We start from the raw sequence: 23,182 nt of genomic DNA on the forward strand, positions 1-23,182 counted from the left end.
TTAAGATAATGGTTTTTTTTTTTTTTCCTTTTCTGAACTTCAATATTCTTTTTCTATTGCTGTTATTGTCTCTTTTGAAATTAAAACAGTCTATAAAAGGATGAGAACCATTCATCATCATCATCGTCATCACCACCACCACCACCACCACTACCACCATTGTCATTGTCAGTGCCACCACCACCATCGTCATCATCATCATCATCATCACCACCACCATTGTCATCATCATTATTTTAACATCCACTTTTCCATGCATAGATCAGATGGAAAGTATCAAGACATTATTCTATGGCTGGATGCTCTTCCTGTCACCAATCCTTGTTTGTTTCCAAGTTAAGGTAACATGTTTCCCCATGGCTAGACGTATTTTCATGGAAGATTGAAAATGAAGGACATCAATGTATGATGATGACACTCGTGCAAGGTCCAGACAAGGAGGCACAAACTCACATCCATCCTTCCCCCACGTACATGTATAGACATGATGATGATGATGACCATCACAGACCATTGTCCACATCCATGCAAAATTCAGCAATGCTTGTGCATGAGGCTATTGCAACCATTTGATCCCTGTGCTGGTGGCACTTAAAATGCACCATCTGAACGTGGCCGATGCCAGCGCCGCCTTGACTGGCTTCTGTGCCGGTGGCACATAAAAAGCACCAACCGATCGTGGCCGTTGCCAGCGTTGCCTGGCACGTAAAAAGCACCCACTACACTCACGGAGTGGTTGGCGTTAGGAAGGGCATCCAGCTGTAGAAACAGTCAGATCAGACTGGAGCCTGGTGCAACCTCCTGGCTTCCCAGACCCTGGTCAAACCGTCCAACCCATGCTAGCATGGAAAACGGACATTAAACGATGATGATGTTGGCCTCACCTGGGTATGTGCTTGCAGCTTCCATTCTTCCCACACCTGGACATCGCAATGTCACCTTGCTGGCAATTGCACAGCCTAGAATTGTAGGTGTGCTAAAGCTTGGATGGTACCTCTCAGACCCTTTCCACACTACCGACATGATCCAGAGACAGCATAGGATTATAAATTTGAATTTTAAATTGAGGAACAAAGAAGATGCATAAGAATATATATATTTAATTTTAATGTAGTAAGAATTGTATAAACTTTTGAGAGAACATGAATAATAATAATAATAATGAAATTATTGTATACAGTGCTCAGGTGTACCACAACTTGTCAAAAGTGCGTATAAAGCATATGCAGTAATGTACAAATGTCTGGAAAGTGAACAGTGTATGAGTCAGATAGATGCTTGCATGTGTATGGAGGGGAGAAAATCAGGTGTAGTGTTGGCGAATCTCAGGAAGCATGGAAGTTTTGAAGGATGCAGTGCTCTGACAACTAACAACTGATGCCCGCAGTTTGTTCTATGCTTCAGCATGGATTTTAAATTGAATTTTAAATTGAGGAACAAAGAAGATGCATAAGAATATATATATATATTTAATTTTGATGTAGTAAAAATTTTTGTATAAACTTTTGAGATAACATGAAATAATAGTTTTTTGAAATAGTGGATCTCAAAGAACACATAAATCTATAAATAACAGCATGTAAACATTGAACTGAAAATCCCTTTTAGACTGAAAATGTTGAAGGCTACTCATGGGACATGAGTCCACAACTAAGGTCATTTTTTTTTCTCAATTACTTTTTATGAAGATCTGAAAATTTCTATGCATAAGTAATGTACAGTGCCAAAGTAACAATTTCAAAAATTGCCAACATGGCAAAGGTCAATTTTATGAAGCAGGACATTTTTACAGAGAAAAAATAATTCCAGTTTTGAAGACATTAATGGAATGTGTGCTTTTCTTTTCTATTTTGTTTTTGCTTTTTTCTCAAAGATTTTCAAAGATTGTCAAGATTGATGCCATAAATGTTCCTCTTTAATAATTTCAAGTTGATAAACACAGATAAGGAAGTCATTCGAGAAGACTAATGCTCTGAGGGAGACGGGGATCTTATTTGGAGTGAAATTTAAATGCTGCCAGAGAGAATACTATGAGATTACTAATTATGGCATTGAGTTCCATGGATGAAAAGATTAAACAAAAACACCAACACAAAAATTGTCCTTATTCCAAAACAAAGGAGATCAAGATAAATTGATGAGAATTTTTTGTTGACAAATGTTTGATTGGAAGATTATGATAGACAGGAATAGGATCTTAGATGCAGTTTGAATGAGTTTAGATTGGGAACAAATAATGTTAGTTGAAGAAAAACCTGACTAGGGTTAGAACCAAGTGATTCAGGTAGTAAAAAAATGAAGTAGGTCACAGAAAGAGAGAGAATCATCATGCAGAGGAATGGTAGGTCAAAAACAAGTGTCAGTTTGTCCCAGTATTCTTACCCATCCATGTGATGTGATCCTTCATATTTTGGTGACTGTAACTATGATATTCTCAAGAGTCACTTCTTGATTGGGGTTTTGAGCACAATTTGTTTATAAAGTGCCACTAAATACCAAAAAATGCTTCTGCATTCTTGTTTTAGGAATGAGTTTGTTGCTTGCTTTTGAAGTAAACTCGTAAAAAGTTTTCATAGGATACAAGTCCGCCATCGTCAACCCCGATTTCCATTTGATCGATCAAAGCCTGTGCATTGTTGATTCTCATTTCCGTTAATTTTTCCAAAATGGATTCTTTACTGGTGTAACCATCACGTTCTTGATGAAATGACTTAAATATAGTCCGTAGATCTCGTTTCCTGCAAGAAATAAGGGGCGTGTAAGCATGACACTATCATGTTTATTTGTGTATATATTTTAACATATGTGTATTATATTGTATTAGGTTGGTGCATAACTATTGCAGCTTTTTTTCAATAACTTTTATTCAACAAAAACTTTAAACAAAACGCCAAGCAGTAATTGAAGTAGATGGTGAATATGCTCTGGAAAAATAATTTAAAGATGCTTTTGTTACATGTTATTGTTTTTGTTGAATAAAATTTGTTGAAAAAAAGCTGCAATAATTATGCACCAACCTAATATTTAGGATTTAGGTCCTTTATGAGCCTTAAGGACTCATAAGGCCAGAGCTTCACTCAGTTTCCATGGCATATGGGTAACTGAGATCACAACACTCACCTCCTCCCGGATGAGATGCCAGTCCATCACAGGGTTCACTTCCCAACTAATGCTAGATCTCATTTACAGCTGAGTGGACTGGGGCTACACGAAATGTGAAATGTTGCTCAAGAACACAATGAACCACCCAATCCAGGAATTGAAACCACAATCTTATGATCATGAGTGCTACAACTTAACTACCCAGCAATGACTTACATTGTACAAATGAACACAGATTATTTTCTACACTAGGTACAAGGCCTGAAATTTTTAGGGAGAGGGCCAGTTGATTAGATCAACCCCGGTGCACAACTGGTACTTAATTTATCAACCCCAAAAGGATGAAAGGCAAAGTCGACCTTGGCAGAATTTGAACTCAGAACATAAAAACAGACAAAATACCGATAAGCATTTTGCCTGGCTTGCTAATGTTTCTACCAGTTCACAGCCTTATCAGAAGAAACTGTCATTATACTTTTTGGCTGGATTCCCAAACATGACAAACTAAATCAATGCATATTATCCAAACACCCTGTTCTTGCTCTACCACTAGATCTCCTGCCAGTTGGCTTGGCTTGAAGAATCTGTTTTGTAACTCTTTCTTGTGGTATCACTTCCATAGTACAAAATACAGGAAAACCCTAACAGTCACGCCACAGCCTTCTCTATGTTTATCTGAACCATAAAAACATGACTACCACTTTTAACATCCAACAGCTCAAACTTGGCTTCACTTCATCTTACACTCATAGTCATTTGTGATAGAATTTGTGTTGGTGATTTCTGTCTTACTGAGAAAATGTTCTTTTTATTCCAAGATTTAAATGGTTTGAACAAAATGTTGGAATTTATTTGTAGTAACATATAATGCCGATTGGTAGAATTGTTTGAGTATCAGACAGAATGCCTCAGTATCTGTGCATTCTGAGTTCAAATCCTGCTGAGGTTTTTTGCCTTTTAGCTTTTTGGGGTTAACATATATGTACACACGCACACACACACTTCCTCTTTGAGTTACCCTAAAGTGGACTCTAATAAACAAAAAAGTGGGGGTAGGGGTGGGTAATGAAAATATTCTAAAAGTGGTAAAACTCACTTGTTTGGAATACTTTGCATAAACTCCTGAAATTGTTCCTTTGTAAGAAGTGTTCCATATTTTTCAATGAGTCTCTGTTCAGAAAAGAAACAAAAAAAAAAAAACAAAAGTGAGAAAGGAAGAAACAGAGAAAGGAGAGACAGGTAGATAGATAGATACATGGAGAGAGAGAGAGAGAGCGTGTGTACGTACATTCTCATTAACATCTGCACAACTCTCTCTTACTCTTTTACTTGTTTCAGTCATTTGAATAGGGTCATGCTGGAGCACCGCCTTTATAGTCGAGCAAATCGACCCCAGAGCTTATTCTTTATAAGCCTAGTATTTATTCTATCGGTCTCTTTTGCCGAACCACTAAGTTATGGGGACGTAAACACACCAGCATAGGTTGTCAAGTGATGCTGGGGGGACAAACAGACACACAAACATACACACACACACACACACACACATACATACATACATACAACGGACTTCTTTCAGTTTCCGTCTACCAAATCCACTCACAAGGGTTTGGTCGGCCCAAGGCTATAGTAGAATACATTTGCCCAAGGTGTCATGCAGTGGGACTGAACACGGTACCATGTGGTTGGTAAGCAAATTACTTACCACACAGCCACTCCTGCGCCTATATAACTTAAATCCTAAAATTAAAAGACTGACATGCAAATCTGAAGCTGATCTGGAGTAAAGAGAACCACACCACTGAAGAACTCATGAAAGTCAAATATGATTGATCGACTGATTAGGCACATCAAACAAATGATTAGGTAGATGGTTAAATAATAAAGAAGAGAAATTGAACCTGTGCGGGTGTTTATTATTGGTATGATGTCCCATCCTGAGAAACAGCAGAATCTCTTGTCACTAAACGGGTCCACATTAAAACTGTTGCAAAGCAAAGGCATGATAAGTTATCTCCCATGTAAAAAATTTAACAACTAATTATCTCCCGTGATTCTTTCTTCGTGCAATAATTATTTCTTTGTTACTGATTCAAATAGGTTTAGCCAATCATCCTTGGCGAGGTATTTGTCAAATTAAGGCGGCGAGCTGGCAGAAACGTTGGCACGCCAGGAGAAATGCTTAGCGGTATTTCGCCTGCCGCTACGTTCTGAGTTCAAATTCCGCCGAGGTCGACTTTGTCTTTCATCCTTTCGGGGTCGATTAAATAAGTACCAGTTATGCACTGGGTCGAGGTAATCGACTTAATCCGTTTGTCTGTCCTTGTTTGTCCTCTCTGTGTCTAGCCCCTTGTGGGCAGTAAAGAAATAGGTATTTGTCAAATATTACGGAAGTCTATCGTGTGAGTCCACATCTGCTGGATCAAGAACAATAGGTGGGGCTCTGTTATAAGGAGTTTGTTTCTTCAAACAGATTGTTTCGCGAATGGATTTGTTGGCATCGGAGAACGGAAACAAGCCTGCTGTGCCTGTTGCTCTTGATCCAGCAACTTCCGTAATATTTGACAAATACCTATTTCTTTACTGCCCACAAGGGGCTAGACACAGAGATGGATGTATGTATGTATGTATGTAGTATGTATGTATGTATGTATGTATGTATGTAGTATGTATGTATGTATGTGTGTATGTGTGTGTGTGTGTATGTATGCCATTATAATATTAGTGTGTTCATCTTCATAAAAATCGATACATGACTGTACTCAACAATGGAGTGAATAAAGGGTTTGTTTATTTTATATTAACAAATTTTTTTTATTTCCATTAGCCTCATCTTTTTTATTATCTGCATCGCCTTGTCTTTCCGTGTTGCTCTTTGCCAGGGAATGCTAAAAATCACGGAACCTTTTTCATTCATCTGTCACATACGATAGAAGCGTCCATTATGTGTGTGCATGTGCGTGTGTACTTCTGCATAGTTTCTGCCAACAAAATTCACCCATAAGGCGTTCACTGCCCTGTGTATTACACAGAGCGATGGAACTCGAAGCCATGTGGTTGCGAACCGAATTTGTTAGCAATACAGACACGCCAAAAAATTAGCACTAACATATTTAGAATAGCGAGCGCAATGTCTTTCATTAATCAAGTCTGTATCAAGAAGTGAACTTTGGACATTAGTCAAAAAGAAGAAAAAAAAAAAAAAAAATCGAATTACAAGGGAGACAACTCTTTTTTTATTGCCTTAATATTTACGAGCAGTATCACCCGGCGTTGCTCGGATTTGTTTCGACCCTTTAGAATTGGAATTTTTGAAAAGTAAAAATTTTGCATTATGTAGTTTGTTATTCTCTGTAAGTGAACATTTTTCTGGTTGAAATACACCGAAAAATGGCGACACAGCAGTCAAAAAATCGTAAAAAATAGGGATTTTCATAGGAAAAAAAAGCACCTTTTTGATGTAAATAATTTTTGGTGTTAACATGGTTTGATTTGAATTTTTTCTTCTACGGAAGGAAGCGCAAGTCTTCTTCTATCATACTCTTAATTTTGGTCAACTTGTGCCGCAGTGTCTCGGAGGAGATAGTGTTAGTTGAAGGCTACCAAATCTGCCATACACAGACAACTTCAGCTTTAAATGTAGAGATATCATGTTTTTGAAATGACTCCGAAGTCCAAGAAGATTAAATAGGAAATAAAAAATACGGTCAGTGGGTTGTTTGGCTGACACGGAGTACAACTTTGGCCATGTTTTGATTTTATTAGATTCTGTACGGGATGGGATGTGTGTAGGATTTTTCGTCTCCCTCCGATATTTATCGTGTTTTTAGTGCGTCACGAAAATAAGAGTCCATGAATATAATGGAGCTGCTTCTGATTCTGTTTTTGCTTGTTTGTTAGTTCAATGACTGCTGACCAAGGGTTAAACAACAGCATCAACAAAAATAACGATGACGATGACAATACCTTACTACCTGTCATGTTATTCTAATTACTTTCTATCAATGTCACACGAGCTTAATGCCAGCTTCATTTAGCAACAGCACCCAAAGTTTACTATATCCGGCCTTCGGTGCTCTGAAACCTTATCTGTCTGGAAATCAAATTCCCAGAAGATTTTTGCCTTCCCCTTTTTGTCCATTACCTTTTCCAGTGTATGTTGGTACCAAGCACCCGTAACCTCATATCCATACTTCCGGCATAGTAGCCAGTGGAGGTTTTGGGCTATCTTGTCGTGTCTACGCTTGTACTCTTTCTGCGCAAGACTTTCACAAGCACAAAAAATATGAATCATGCTTTCGACCCTCTTCCCACACATTCTGCAGAGGTCCGTTGCACTTGTGTGGTATATATCTCTTTTCACTAAGTTGGTATTCACTGCTTGGTCCTGGACTGCGATGATTAGGCTTTCAGTATTCTTTTTTAGGTCACCCTTGTTGAGCCACTTCCATGATGCTTACTGGTCTTTTAATTTGTTGGTTTCACAGTGGAACTGACCATGTAATTCCATATGGAGTAGTGTTTCTTCTCTCTTGTTGGCTGTTCTTGATCAGAATTCATGAGCACTCTCAAGTCCATTTTTGTTAACTCCTTCTGCACTAGCAGCATACTGTAGCAAGGCTTCTTTGCGGTTTACCAAATACTCTGCCATGTTTCTTCTTTCACTGTTGATGCACTCCCATATGCTAATCAGCCCATGTCCACCTTTACCTCTCTTCATATAGAGCCTGTGTACATTTGTCTTTGGGTGGAAGGGCATCATGCATTGTCATTGTCTTTCGGATAGTGTGATCGAGTTGGTCAGTCTCCGCTTGTGTCCATCTCAGGATAGGTGCACAATAGCGGACTACAGCAACAGCCCATATGATCCTTGAGTTGAGTTTTGATTTCAAGAGAAGTTTGAGGCGCTTGAAATATGCAGTAATGACCTTGTCTTTCATTTCTCTGTGCAAAATATTGTCCACCTCCAGGATCCCAAGGTACTTGTACTCATCATCACCCGGGTCTTCCATTCTCTCTCTGTTTGGCAATTCTATGTCCCGACAATTTACTCTTTTCCCACGCTTCAAAGTAAGCACCGTACACTTCGAGATACCGAATTCCATCCCTGTATCCTTGCTGCACATTTGCAGTCTCAGCCAGCCTCTCCATTTCAGACTCTGTTTTTGCGAACGGTTTTAAATCATCGATGAAGAGAAGGTGGTTGAGACGAAGTCCGTTCTTTCTTAGCTCATAGTGTATGGTGATTTTGCGTAGGGCAACAGAAAGTGGGATCAGAGGTGAACAAGAATCTCCTTGGAAGATACCTATTTTGGTTGTTACCTCGGCTAAGTGCTGGTTGTTACAGAAAAGACGCGTTTTCCAACTAGGTATGCTGTTCTTAATCAGTGTACACACGTTCTCACCTATTCCACACATGTCAGGTGTTTCCAAAATCCACGAATGCAGCAACATGTCGTAAACCTTTTGAAGGCTATCCAGGTCAAGCACAAGTTTTTTTGGTACCCTTTACAGTTCTTCATTATAACCTTGTCAATCACAAGGTGATCCTTGGTGCCCTTGGATCCTTTTCGACATCTCTTTTGTTCTACTGGCAGAAGATTGTTTCCCGCAAGGAACGTATATATTTTCCCTGCGAGGGTACCTGTTAATACTTTTATTTTCCCTGCGAGTGTACCTGTTATAATTATTATTATTATTCAGTAGTTTTATTTTTATAGCTTTCACTTCACTACCAAGCGCAGCTCTGTGAGCCTTGAGTATGTGCTGTAGTTTGTTGTGATGCTCTTATTTTTACTGTATTAAAAGTGTTTTGCGTAGGATGTGTGCAGTGCCTAGTAGTGCAATTTTCTGTATGTTATATGTGTTTAAGTCCTGGTGCTTTTGTTATGTATTTGTCTGAATATTTTTTTATCATGCCTAATGCACCTACTATGATAGGAATTGTTTCTGTTTTTAGATTCCACATTCGAGTTACCTCTATTTCCAGGTCATTGTATTTCGAAAGTTTCTCCATTTCTTTTAGAGAAACGTTGTCATTTGCTGGTATTGATATATCATTTATTATTATTATTATTATCGTCATCGTCATCATCATTATTGTTATTATTATTATTATTATTATTATAGTCAATTCAGATAAACGAATAAAAATGGAAAGCATAAGGGCGTGCTCAAGAAATGTGTTAGTTTGACGCTCGGTGAAAGGAGAGAGTTTGATGTTTCGAGCATCGTCGGAAAATCCAAGGAAGGAAAAGAAATCACTAACGGCACATGTGTAGTCACATTGCTGGAGTCATAGGACCTAATAAGTGACCAGGATCGCATCATTGCCCTTGAGCGGGATGCCGGTCCGTTGCGGGGCTCAAGGCCCACAATGTTTGAGGAGAGAGGACAAATCAGTTACACAGACCCTAGCACTCGACTGGTATTTCTTTTTATCTCCCCTTGAAAGGACGAAAGCAAAGCTGATTTCGGTGGGATTTGGACTTAGAACGAAAAGAGCCAAACGGAATACGTCAAGCATTTTGTCCAACGGACCGATTATTCCTCCAGGTCACCGCTAAAATCGCGAAGAAGAATGTATAAATAATAACATAGAGATAAAGTGTACTTACTGTTTGGAAACCTCTTTCGCCTAAATCGATACCTTGGTAAATCAAAATCTCCGAAATTTCAGTAGACGACAATTTTCCGTCGTTGTCTTTGTCCATGGCATTGAATTCGGCATTTAAAAATTTAATAGTGTCGTCTTCTGCCATTTTTCAATTTTTGGTATATTCTCCTTTCTCAGATTGGGTCTAAATTGTCTTCGGTAAGTTACCGTTGTAAATACCTTTATGTCAAAAGAATCAAACGGCAGAAGGTAAAATAGTGTAGACGTTCCAAGATGACAGGCGATAAAGTATAATGTTTATTCCCACACTCAATCAACGTTCATCTATATCACTCTACTTTTTCAATGTTCTCTTTTCTTCTCTTCTCCAGCTTCTAGTGTATCTTATCTCTCAAACTTTGTAAACTGTGTATCTATCCCTATATCTCTTCTTTTCTTACCTCTGTTTTCATATCAATGAATTGTCAAAATAAAAGATGATGTCATTATTGGAATCTCGCTCGATTTTCAAACATCACTGCACCTCACAGCTCTATCAACAAACTTCGTCATTCCTCAACGATAAAATGAAAAAAAGTGATAACTTATCAATGAGATATTCAGGTTTTTGTACCTACAAAACCTAAAACAATATAGTTCACAGTCAAGTTTATAACTTAGATTTCTGACGACCAGTTATCGTCAGCTGATCATTCTTTGATAAGATTTTAAACATATTTTTCCCGTTCGCTTACATTCTTTAATTTTATAAACGAGTTCATTGACATGACGAATAAATGGAAAATCGTTTACAACGTGCAAGTTACTCTGAGTTTCCTACTTAATGATTCATCAGGCATTTTGTACATCCAACACAAGTTGGGAAATTTCAGTAACATAAACTTCTTGTTATTTACGTTGCGAACATGTTGTAAGGAGCGCAACTCTTTGTACGTTCAAAATTGGTCGACGTCCTTCGTTCGTTAAGTCATTGCGAGGTTAGAGAAAAGTACAAGCATAAAACTAATAGAGTACAGAAATGTAATATAGAAAATAAAATAATAAATTAATAAAGAATTAAAGGCAATGTTTCGTTTGTAGTAGCACACGTTTCCGTCGATTTCCGTAAAAAACTTTTATTTAAAGGCAATTGCCGAATTAAATAATATAGAAAGGAGAATTAGAATAATATGAAAAAAATTACTGGCAATTATCTAACGCATACATACATACGTACGTACATACATACATACATGCATGCTTACATACATACATACATATGACAGGCTTCTTTCAGTCTCCGTCTACCAAATCCACTCACAAGGCTTTGGTCGGCTCGAGTAGAAGACACTTACCCAAAGTACCACGCAATGGGGCTGAACCCGGAACCATGTGGTTGGAAAACAAGCTACTTACCACACAGTCACTCCTGCGTCTACACACATTTAACATAATTTTTTATAACCCTTTACAAATATCCTAAATACTTTATTCGGTAGCCACGTATAGCGCCAGTTCGTCATAATATAATAAATAAAATAAAATAAAATAAAACACCAAGAAAAATACATTTTCACTCGTAATCAGGAAATGTAAGATAAACGCTGGGCAACAGCGGCGGCACATGTCGCCAGTATCTTGACGGATACAACCGGACGGATACACCTGGACCAAACGTCTCCGACAGTGATTTTATTACAGTTACAACCCACACAATTACGGAACTAAAGTTTGTTAAACTGATACTGACTGTGTTTACAGCACAAGGAGTAGAACATGTAATGAATTAAAAAAACAAAACGTTTTCTACGAGGATAGGTAAACAGGAACATGGACTATAAACCTTACTCTTTTACTTGTTTCAGTCATTTGACTGCGGCCACGCTGGAGCACCGTCTTTAGCCGAGCAAATCGACCCCAAGACTTATTCTTTGTAAGCCTAGTACTTATTCTATCAGTCTCTTTTGCCGAACCGCTAAGTTACGGGGACGTAAACACACCAGCATCGGTTGTCAATCGATGTAGGGGGACAAACACAGACACATATATATACATCTCTCTATATATAAACGGCAAAATGTCTGTGTGTGTGTCCTTTATACAAATCCACAATTTTTCAGTTAGAGGGCTCACACTTTCTATGGTCATTCAAAACCGTCCAGGGGTGGTCGTGCACATCTTTACATTTCCCCAATCACCCTGCAAAGCCATTAAAAAAATCAATAGAAGTGACTTTTTCGTAAATTTTCTATCCAAAACCCAATCAAAATGCCCGAAACTTGATTCGCCAATTGAATGCCAACTAGCTGTATGTGATTGGTCGGAGATTTGGACAGTACTCGCGTATATGTGCGCACGCACGCAGCTGTATATGCATACACTAGCACTTTCAGTTTCCGTCTACCAAATCCACTTACAAGGCTTTGGTCGGCCCGAGGCTATAGTAGAAGACACTTGCCCAAGGTGCCACGCAGTGGGACTGAACTCGGAACTATGTGGCTGGTAAGCAAGCTACTTACGACACAACCACTCCTATTCTGTTATAATTTCTTATACATTTAGGTCGCATCTTTTTTTTTATAGAGTCCCAGGGTTCATAAAGATGGCAACCCAGTCTTCATTGCGTATAAATGATCGAGAGTCCAACATTCGGGACGCCGGTCAATTACAGGTTTCAAGGCGAGCAATTTTCGAAGAGAGGCGACAAGTCTATTACAATGATTCCGGTACTTTGTTGGTACTTCATTTTACTGATCCCGAAAGGAAGAAAGCAAAGTTGATCTCGGCAGGATTTGAACTCAGAACGTAAAATGCTGGAAGAAATGCCGCTAAGCATTTTTACCCGACGTAGTAACTATTCTGCCTGGTGGCTGCCTTAATAATAATGATTTCAAATTTGGGCAAAGGACCGGCGGTTTTTGAGGAGATGGGGAGATAGTCGATTACATCGATCTCAGTACTTGACTGGCCCTTATTTTACCGATTCTGAAAGGATGAAAGGCTAAGTCGACCTCGGCGGAATTTGAACTCAGAACGTAGCGGCAGACGAAATACCTATTTATTTACTACCCACAAGGGGCTAAACACAGAGAGGACAAACAAGGACAGACAAACGGATTAAGCTGATTATATCAACCCCAGTGCGTAACTGGTACTTATTTAATCGACCCCGAAAGGATGAAAGGCAAAGTCAACCTCGGCGGAATTTAAACTCAGAACGTAACGGCAGACGAAATACCTATTTCTTTACTACCCACATACATACATGTCTACACTCATAAATCCACTCATAAACTTCGGTCTGCCACGCTATGGGATTGAACCCGGAAGCATATGGTTGGGGAGCAAGCTTCTTACCACAGAGCAAATTTCAAAACACCAAATTTCAGACTGCGGAACACTAAATTGATGACAGCTGTATGTACTCCTGGATAGTGCGACAGTCTCTTATAAGTAACACTCCCAGAATATCTGCTACTTATAAACTACAGCTGTATGATATGAGGAACATAAAGCTGTGTGTGTGTGTGAGAGAGAGAGCGAACAGAGTTATTTACTTTCTAAATTTCTAAACCCTTTCCTGATTTCTCAAGTGCACTTAAAAACCACTTGGAAACAAATTCATGTCAACTGCTTTAGAAAATTTTATTCAAAATATCTTGACATGTTTTGATGATGATGTTGTCTCATTCAGCAGAGTGTAACATGAAGATTTGAAACTGACCCTAGGTTGCTGCCAATCACTTCTATTTAGTAAGGCTCATCGGCCTTGACATTGTAACTTCCTCACCCCTAAGCAGAAAACCCCACAAATTCTGCGTTCCCTCTTCCTCGCTCATATGCACACACACACACACACACGTTTAGTGTCGGCTCAGAATAGCACAAGACTGTCTTCCCATTATTTTATTTTGGCGTCGTCCACAAACCTGTTTCATGTTTTTGCTACACCTTTCCCACTACACATGTACCAATTTTTAAAAAAAGGTTTTAAGTAATTGGGGGATATTTTTCAATAGTTTACTTGTACAGCTCACTTTACACATAGTTCAAATGTACAAAACCTCAAAATAACAAGAAATAAGAAATTACTTATTTTGTCCCATTCTCTATTATTAATTTCAAATGCTCGACGGAATGCCTGATGAAATGCTTGGCGAAAAATATAGACCAAAGGTTCTCAACGGGGACCATACGGCCTCTTGCGGAGGGTGGGGGGGGGACAATTGGAACTCGAGGGAGGCGTCTTCGAGCAAAGGGGCTCTCTTGTACCAAAGAGCACTCTTTCGATAGACAACGTGTTAATCTAATACGTGTCGCGTGAGTGAAACCAAACTTAAATTCATTAATTGGTTTTTTTTTTTGCATTTCAATTTGTACATCTGCACTCCCGACTGCACACAAGTGCATATGTAAAACGACGTCCTTTTTATTTTTTAATCATTATCTGCTGATATCAAAATAAATAGTATATTGAAAAATAAAAATATTTTCAATGGTCAAAATGGGTTGAGAACCTTTGATATAGACAAAAGAAAAGAAGAAAAAGGTTTGATTTAATGAAGAATTTTGAAGATATATGCAATAATAAGCCGGGGAAAAAATGTTGTTAGCTGTTTTGAGATGTTATTTTATAACTAAAGCTAAATTCAATGTTCAAGTGTTTCTCGAATATGTTTACATTGATAAGTTGTGAACCTTTGATCCCTAAGCTATCGCAGTATCTGACTCTAATTCTAGGTTGTGGGTGGATGAGTTGTAGGACGTTTGGCCCTAAGCGGTGGAGTCCAGCTTAGATACTGGTATACCTGTCAATGGTAAAATTAGGTGATGACCATGCCAAGATCTTTCATTATGGTCTTTATTTCATAATAGACATGGCTATGGCCTAAGTCAGGCTTCATCCGAAACAGCTGTCAAGATAAGACTATTACACCACTCATTTTGTTTATTTGTATTTCAAGTAAAAACGCTCATTAAGCCTGTTTGTGTTCATCGGCCTTTTCACATGCGCACGCGCGAACACATGAACACACGCACGCATACATATACATGAGCAAACACGCAAGTACATACACACACACACAGGTACGCGCGCGCACGCACGCTCACATTATATACATATTATGTAGGCGCAGGCATGGCTATGTGGTAAGAAATCTGATTCCCACATGGTCCCGGGTTCAGTCCAACTGTGCAGCAACTTAGGCAAGTATACTCCATTATAATCTTATTTCTTTACTACCCACAAGGGGCTAAACATAGAGGGGACAAACAAGGACAGACAAAGGGATTAAGTCGATTACATCGACTCCAGTGCGTAACTGCTACTTCATTTATCGACTCCGAAAGGATGAAAGGCAAAGTCGACCTCGGCGGAATTTAAACTCAGAACGTAACGGCAGACGAAATACCGCTAACCATTATAATCTTGATCCGACCAAAGTCTTGTGAGTGGATTTGGTAGAAGGAGTCTGAAAGAAGCCCGTTGTATATATATATATATATATATATATATATATATATATATATATATATATATATATATAATATATATATATATATAATATATATATATATATATATATATTATATATATATATATATATATATATAATAACAATTTAACAAATAAAACATATGCATACATACATACATATATGTACATACCTACATCTATATGTATATTTACATGCATATATATATATATATATATATATATATATATATATATATATATATGAGTATAGGACATCACAAATAAACGTAGAACACAACGAGAAACGAAAACATAAAAACAAACAAGGAAACGGACTTTTTTTTAACAACGATAAAACAGGGTACAAAACAAACAATACAAGGAATATTTCCCTCCATCAGCTGCCCCTGGTTCGACTCAATGCGTGCCTCGCGTCGTTCCTTATCCTACAAGTAAGTTTATATATATATATATATATAAAGTAAGCAAAAAAATGGAGAAATATTGATGAACAACAATTGACTAACATCAAAATTAAAAAGTAATAATTGATTTTAGTCAATTGTTATTGATCAATATTTCTCCATTTTGTGTTTACTTTAAATTTGATTCCTGATAAACTCGTGTCTTGTTTAGAGCCTTCCTTTTCATTTGCTTCAACACTGCTTAGGACTTTCATCCTTCTTACTCCTGTCATCAATCTCTCCTTTGAATTTTTTACATACCATACCAGATTATTTCTCTCACACCTTTACATACCATGCCAGATTACCGTATATTTCAGTATATACGGCGACCTACAGATAAGACGACCCGAAAATCCGAGTAAATGTGCATGTCATCAGCTAACGTCTGAAATATAAGACGAAACTCGCCTAAGTTTAAGGATAGCCTAAGCAACCGTGTAAATGTTACCATATCATATAAAATACCGGGTATTAATTAAAGACGATGTTTATTAGAAATGTTATTTTAATTACCGTATCCTTGAAAGTTAAGACATGAAACAATATATAGTATTAACATAAATTTGTATTAGGCGATGAAAGATATTGTTTCTTCAATTCTGTCTATCGTAATGTCGTAAGCAAAGGCGGTGTTCATGCGACCGAACTATTTGAAACGTTCAAAGCAGCAGACGACAGACGAACTCATTAGGTCAACGAATAGCTTTCTTCTTCTTCTTCTTCTTCTGTTTAAGGCGATTCAACTACAATGATAGTTTTCACTTCTTTTTCTCTCCTATTTCAGTCTGTTCTTGACTCTCATACCAACCAGATACAATTCTGTAAATATTTTTTATGCTCAACCTACCCATGGAGCCGCAAAAAGAAAAGAAAGAAAGAAACAAACGAAAAAAGTACGAAGCAAGTTTTAAACTGAAAGTAATTGAAGTTGCCAAGGCATCTAACAACTGTGCTGCAGCAAGAACATTTGACTGAGAAGATGGTAAGAGATTGGAGAAAGAATGAAGATAATTTAAGAACCATGCCAAAAGTGAAATGTGCAATGAGAAGAGGAAGCAGTCGTTGACCAGAGTTGGGAGATCATGTTCGAAAGTGGCTACTTGAACTGAGACAGGATGGATAGTAACACGAAACAGAATAAGATCATATGCATTAAAATGGGCAAAAGCCAACCAAAAACGAAAGCCAGGAGTTTAAAGCAACAGTAGGCTGGTGCAGTTGTTTCATGAATAGAAAGAATCTTGTGATACGACCAAAAACGAAAATCGCTCAAAAGCTACCATAAAGTTACCAGTTTTCATCGATTTATTTTTGGGATGAGGCAAAAACATCAGTTTCCTATGTCATGTATCGGAAACATAGATGAGACCCCATTAAACTTTGACATGATGGGTGATAGAACGGTTGACATGAAAGGCGCAAAAATCTTTGCATGTTAGAGGCACGGGTCATGAAAAGACAAGGTTACGATCGTATTATCGTGCATGGTTAACGGAACGAAACTGAAACCCATGATAATTTTAAAGCGAAAAACTAAGCCTAAAATAAATTTCCCTTCTGGAGAATTTGTTCAAATATACGGTATATCATTTTCCTTAGGCCTTTACATACCATGCCAGATTATTTCTCTCACACCTATACATACCATGTCAGATTATATTGTTTTCCTAAGGCTTTTACATACCATGCCAGATTATCTTCCTCAGACATCATTATTGTTATTGAGTGAGCGAGCAGCGCATGCCATCAAAGTGACACTGGGGTACAAGTGTATTAAGTCCAGTATCCCCATCATGACTACCCGTCTGATAAGGGTACACCAGGCACATACATCATAGCCATATGTGTGAGATAAAGTCATCGCATATCAAGATAAACAGTGCATGACCTTGCAGGTGGGGCCCTGTTAGAATTTTCTTCAGGTCGAGTAGCCCATTCTACAAAAAATGTCCCTAAATAAGGGTTGTTTAAGGATGTTGAACAAAACACCCATGTTTCCAGAGGTAAATTATTCAAACCCCAAAGAATTCCCCCACTATTTCTGCTCATAATCAGAAATGCACATATCGTCAGCCACTAAGGGACATGCTCAATTGTTTAAGGTCAAACAACTGACAAGCAAATCTGTGGTATTGAGCAGAATATTTGCTGTAGCCCATCTTTTATACTATTTCTTTACTACACACAAGGGGCTAAACACAGGGAGGACAAACAAGGACAGACAAACGGATTAAGTCGATTATATCGACCCCAGCGCGTAACTGGTACTTAATTTATCGACCCCAAAAGGATGAAAGGCAAAGTAGACCTCGGCGGAATTTGAAATCAGAACGTAACGGCAGACGAAATGCGGCTACGCATTTCGCCCGGCGTGCTAACGTTTCTGCCAGCTCACCAAGACAAAGGAATGTACATGATAACACTTCAGTTAAGATCAAAAGTCATGAGAGTCACGGCCAGGTATTGCCTTTTATCCTTTAGAGGTCGATAAATTAAATACCAGTGAAACACTGGGGTCGATGTAATCAACTAGTCCCTTCCCCCAAATTTCAGGCCTTTAATATAAAGGATTATCATTACTGAAACCAAGCTCAGGTTCGGTCTTATTCCTGGTAAGATTTAAACGGGTAGCGGGTTACTTCCTGAAATCTTAAGTATCTACAAGTTTACAGCAGTCTTTCAAGTGCTTAGAACCGTCCTGATAATCCTTGCTGCCCCTAAGAAACAAGCTTTCTGTAGGAGCTCTGCCGGGCATTCTGTTCCAATCTCCTTCAGCCATTAGTCTATATCTTTGCTTACTCTTCCCAACGAACCGATTATTATAGGTACAACTGTTACTGTTCGCATGCTCCAAATTCTTTCGATTTCAAATTTTAAGGGAGAGTATTTTCTTTGTTTTTCTTCCTCTTTCTTTGCGATCCTGGCATCAAACAGACATGATGGGGTCGATAAGTAAGCAACTTAGCTTTTCATTATCTATAATTGTTATGTCCGATTTATTATTTTCTAATTTCTTGTCCATTTGAATAGGAAAGTCCCACAAAATCTTACATTTCTCCGACTCCAGTACCCTTTCGATTCGATGATTGTACCATGTGATTCCAGCTTCAAATCTCAGTTTCTGGCACAGTTTCCAGTGTAAAATTTTTACAATCTGGTCCTGCCTCCATTTCTTATATTCTTCCTGTACCAACTTGGGGCATTCTGTCACAAAGTGTGCCACTGTCTCGTTCCAAGTTCCACAGGCTCTATATTTTTCTGGGACATTCTCTCCATATATATTTTTTCTCAAGTTTGTTTTTATCGCTTGATCTTGGGCTGCCACAATTAAGCTCCCTGTTTCTTTTTTTAAACCAAGCCCAGGATTTTGTCCCACATACGTCTTCAGAGGCTCTCCAAAATTGGCCATGCACAGGTTTCTCTTTGATCTGTCTGATATGCTCTTTTTGTATTTCATTCTTGTCCTTTTTCTCCTATTACGCGCTTCATCACCAGTTCTTTATTAACTGTCTTTAGTAGTTTTTCTCTGCTGCTCTGTAAATGTTCTACTAGACTTTCTCTTTCCATTTGTACACATTCTTCTACTGCTATTAAGCCCCTTCCACCCTGGACTCTCCCCAAGTACAGCTGGTTGATATCAACTTTTGGATGGTGGGTTCCATACATCGTCAACAACTTCCTAGTTTTTCTGTCAAGTTTCTCTATTTCGTTCCTGGTCCATATCTCATTAACTCCATATCTGATTAAGGGTACTACTCTTTAATTTATTGTTTCAGTAAGATTTTTGGAATTTAGCTTTGACTGCAATACTTTTCTCACTCTCCTTGTGTACTCTCTACTGGTAATTGGTTTCATTTCTTCATTTATAATCTCCTCTGCTTCCACTCTTCTCAAGTACTTGTACTACTGTCCTTTCTCAACCGCTCTCATTGTTTGCATTTCAATTTCCTGACTTTTTTCCCGTCTTCCTCGTTTCATTTTCAATATAGCGCACTTGTCTATTCCAAATTCCATAACTACGTCATTTGAGAAAATGTGGATACTACGCACAACAACAATAATAATAATAATAATAATAATGGATCATAGATATAGCATGCCCAGCTGACAACAATGTATGCGATAAGGAAGAAAGAAAAGTCGAGAGATATGACAGGTTAGCTTGGGAAGTTAAGCAGTTGTGGTCGATGAAAAAGTAGCAATAATTGTCGGAGCCCTGGGAACAGTGAGCCAAAATATCGAGAAGCACGTGGAACAAATAGGGGCTGCTATAAGGGTGGCGCACTTACAGAAAACAGCACTGCTTGGAACCGCTGGAATACTCCGGAAGGTGCTCGAAAAATAAGAGGTGTTACCGTAGTTCACTGGTAGTGAACAGCTGACACCGTAGCACATCTTCAGCGTTAGAAGCTGTGCAAAGGCAATAATAATAATAATAATATTATTATTGTGTCTTTCTTCTTTCAGTTTTGTTCCCATTTCTTGTTGAGTGTCTTCCCAACACCTAGGGCAAAAAACTCTCTGTATTCATTGGCAGGCCATTAAAATAAACACATCAGATTGTTCGTTTACAAAGTTACGTGATAGAAAAAAAAAAGAAAAAAGACAAAGAAAGAGAAAAAATGAAAGAAAAAGAGAAGAAAAACAAAAACAAAAATATTACGATGCCGATGTTCTTCTCAATACATGTGACATATCTTTTGCACCTTGTTTTTGCATTTCATTATTATTGTTGTTGTTATTATTATTAAGACGGCGAGCTGGCAGAACTGTTAGCGCGCCGGACGAAGTGCTTAGCGGTATTTCGCCCGTCGCTACGTTCTGAGTTCAAATTACGCCGAGGTCAACTTTACCTTTCATCCTTTCGGGGTCGATAAATTAAGTACCAGTTACGCACTGGAGTCGATATAATCGACTTAATCCGTTTGTCTGTCCTTGTTTGTCCTCTTTGTGTTTATCCCCTTGTGGGCAGTAAAGAAATAGGTATTGTAGTGTGTGCGCGATACGAATATAAAGGCACCTACCTTCTCTTCCTCGTGATGGAGACCCTTCGGTGGTAACGGATCCTTCGTCACAGCCCCGACCCGAACACCAAGATAGCAGCCGCTGCACCCAACCTTTAGCGACGTATTCCCACGTCCTCACGCCTCGACAACCCATGTTGGAAAGGCCGAATTCACCGCTGCCCGCGCAGACCTGACGGCTGCCCCTTTCGGTTGCCCCTAGCTTCCGGTCAACGCACCCAGCTGCTGACGTCATCCCACAGGTATTTCACCCGTCGCTATACGTTCTGGGTTCAAATTCCGCCGAGGTTAACTTTGCCTTTCATACTTTCGGGGTCGATAAATTAAGTTCCAGTTGCGTATTGAGATCGATCAAATCGACTGCCCCCTCCCCGTCCCCAAGAATTTCAAGCCTTGTGCCCATAGTAGAAAGGATAGTTATTATTATTATTATTATTATTATTATTATTATTATTATTATTCAGTAGTTTTATTTTTATAACGTGCTTTCACTTCACTACCGAGCACAACTCTTTGTGCCTTGGGTATGTGCTGTGGTTTGCGGTGATGCTCTTATGGTTACTGTATTGAAAATGTTCTGCGTAGGATGTGTGCAGTGGTCAATAGTGCAATTTTTCTGTATGTTATATATATTTGTAATTCCTGTGGTTTTTGTTATATATTTTTTATTATTATTAAGGAGAAAAAAGGGACTCTCTACCCCCCCTTTGTAGGGTTTTTTCCACCAGGAACCTTTCGAAACGTCTCCCCCTTTTGGGAGTTTTTCATTGTTTTATAATTGTTGTTATAAAGTTTTTACTCGATGTTTTTCAAAAACGGACAAAACCCTTTGTAACCTTTCGTCCTGTCTTGTCCCTTCATGTTTCAAATCATGCGTGTCAGCCCTTATGGCCAATAAAAAAGAATTAATTATTATTATTATTATTATTATTATTATTATCATCATCATCACTATCAAAAAGGCTAAAACTGAACGTGATGATGGTAGAAACTAGCGCGGTAAATTGAAATGAAATATTTGGGGCTTTACTTACTTTTTCGAGCAGGACACGTCGTTCCGTCTCTCAACCAGCACAGAATGGCATTTCTAGCGACAAACTCTTCAATTTATATTCCCACTTCAATGTTGTTGCCTTTGCTGCAACTATTGTTGTGGATGGTGTCGCTGGTGGTACTGTTACTGCTACTTATCTTGTTGTTGTTATCGTTGTTGCTGACGGTGGTGGTGGTGTCGTTTTTGTTCTCCGTGAAGTCAATGTTTGCGACGTTCCTTCTCGTTAATTTCCGAAAATGACTAATTAATTCTTTGTCTCGTATAACCATATAAGTTATATAGTTTTTTTTTGTTACACTTTTACCCCCCTCCAAACAGTGGAACAATTAAAAGGGAAAAAGAAAAACTGGAAAAAAATCTATTTAGTGACACAAAAAAACCCCCCAGTCGTCACAGTTATAATCTATTCGTCGCAAAAACCAACGCAAACATACACACATACACACGTACAAACACACACACACACACACGGAGACACATACAAACATATATATACGGACACACGTACACACACACACACACCCGGACATACGCACACACACGGACATACGCACACGCACACACACGTACACGGACACACACACACACACATACAAACATATGCACACGAACACACGCACACACGTACACACGTACACTCGGACATACACACACACACACGGACACAGGCACATGCACCCCCCCCGACACACGCACATGCACTCACACACACATTCGCACACACACGGACACACCCGCACGTATGGCAACTGAAGCGGTCAAAAATTCTGGCAACAAGTTTTTACGTAATAAAAGGCAAAACAAACACGAGACCGTCGCCCCAAAATGGCCATTCCTTCACATGATGTTTTTTTCCATCTGGTTCCATACTTACTCAAGCTTCCTCCCCCCCTCTACTTGTTATCTGTTTACAAATGCCTGGACGTGCGTACGTGCGAGTTTATATCTACATAGCTTTCATTTTTGACTTGCTGCAGCCATTAGACTGCGGCCATGCTGGGGCACCACCTTGGAGGTATGTTTTTAGTCGAACAAATCGATCTCGGTTTTTATTTTGGTGCTTATTCTATCGGGGTTCTTGTGCCGAACCGCTAAGCTACGGGGACGTAAACAAACCAACGCTGATTATCAAGTGGCGTTGGGACACACACACACACACACATGCACACACATACACACACACACACACACTCACACTCACACACACGTCTGTCAAATCCACTGACAGGGCTTTGCTTGACTCGGGACTATGGTAGAAGATACTTGTCCAAGGTACCAAGAAGTGGGACTGAATCCGGAACCATGTGGTTACATCAATTATTAAAACACTCAAACACATTGAGAAAAATATTAACAACGAAAGTGAAAAACTTTCTCGTGGGATAAATTCTTAAGATTTCCACTCCTCAACCGACTCTTTGAACCTACTTCACCGCACGCGCGCATCTTTGTTTATTTCTA

At 38.8% G+C, this 23,182-nt stretch overlaps 1 protein-coding gene across 1 annotated transcript; it reads right to left on the bottom strand.

The window, feature by feature from the left end:
* Nucleotides 1–1,450: 1,450 nt before the first annotated feature.
* On the bottom strand, nt 1,451–22,028 carry LOC115211087 (calcium-binding mitochondrial carrier protein SCaMC-1). Its single transcript, XM_029779976.2, has 4 exons — nt 21,702–22,028; nt 9,720–9,937; nt 4,199–4,272; nt 1,451–2,738 (listed from the first exon to the last, which is right to left on the bottom strand). The coding sequence occupies exons 2-4, from the start codon at nt 9,861–9,863 to the stop codon at nt 2,522–2,524; spliced, it is 435 nt and encodes a 144-aa protein (XP_029635836.1). The 5' UTR covers nt 9,864–9,937; nt 21,702–22,028; the 3' UTR covers nt 1,451–2,521.
* Nucleotides 22,029–23,182: the final 1,154 nt, after the last annotated feature.

The sequence above is a fragment of the Octopus sinensis genome, linkage group LG4 (genome assembly GCF_006345805.1).
Source record: "Octopus sinensis linkage group LG4, ASM634580v1, whole genome shotgun sequence".
NCBI classification, from domain to species: Eukaryota; Metazoa; Mollusca; class Cephalopoda; order Octopoda; family Octopodidae; genus Octopus; species Octopus sinensis.

Excerpts from the sequence above, each read along its gene's own strand:
- LOC115211087 (XM_029779976.2), bottom strand. The coding sequence starts at position 9,863 with ATGGCAGAAGACGACACTATTAAATTTTTAAATGCCGAATTCAATGCC. Across the intron at positions 4,273-9,719 it reads GCGAAAGAGGTTTCCAAACA|AGACTCATTGAAAAATATGG; the intron begins GTAAGTACACTT and ends TTTTCTGAACAG. Across the intron at positions 2,739-4,198 it reads ATGCAAAGTATTCCAAACAA|GAAACGAGATCTACGGACTA; the intron begins GTGAGTTTTACC and ends TATTTCTTGCAG.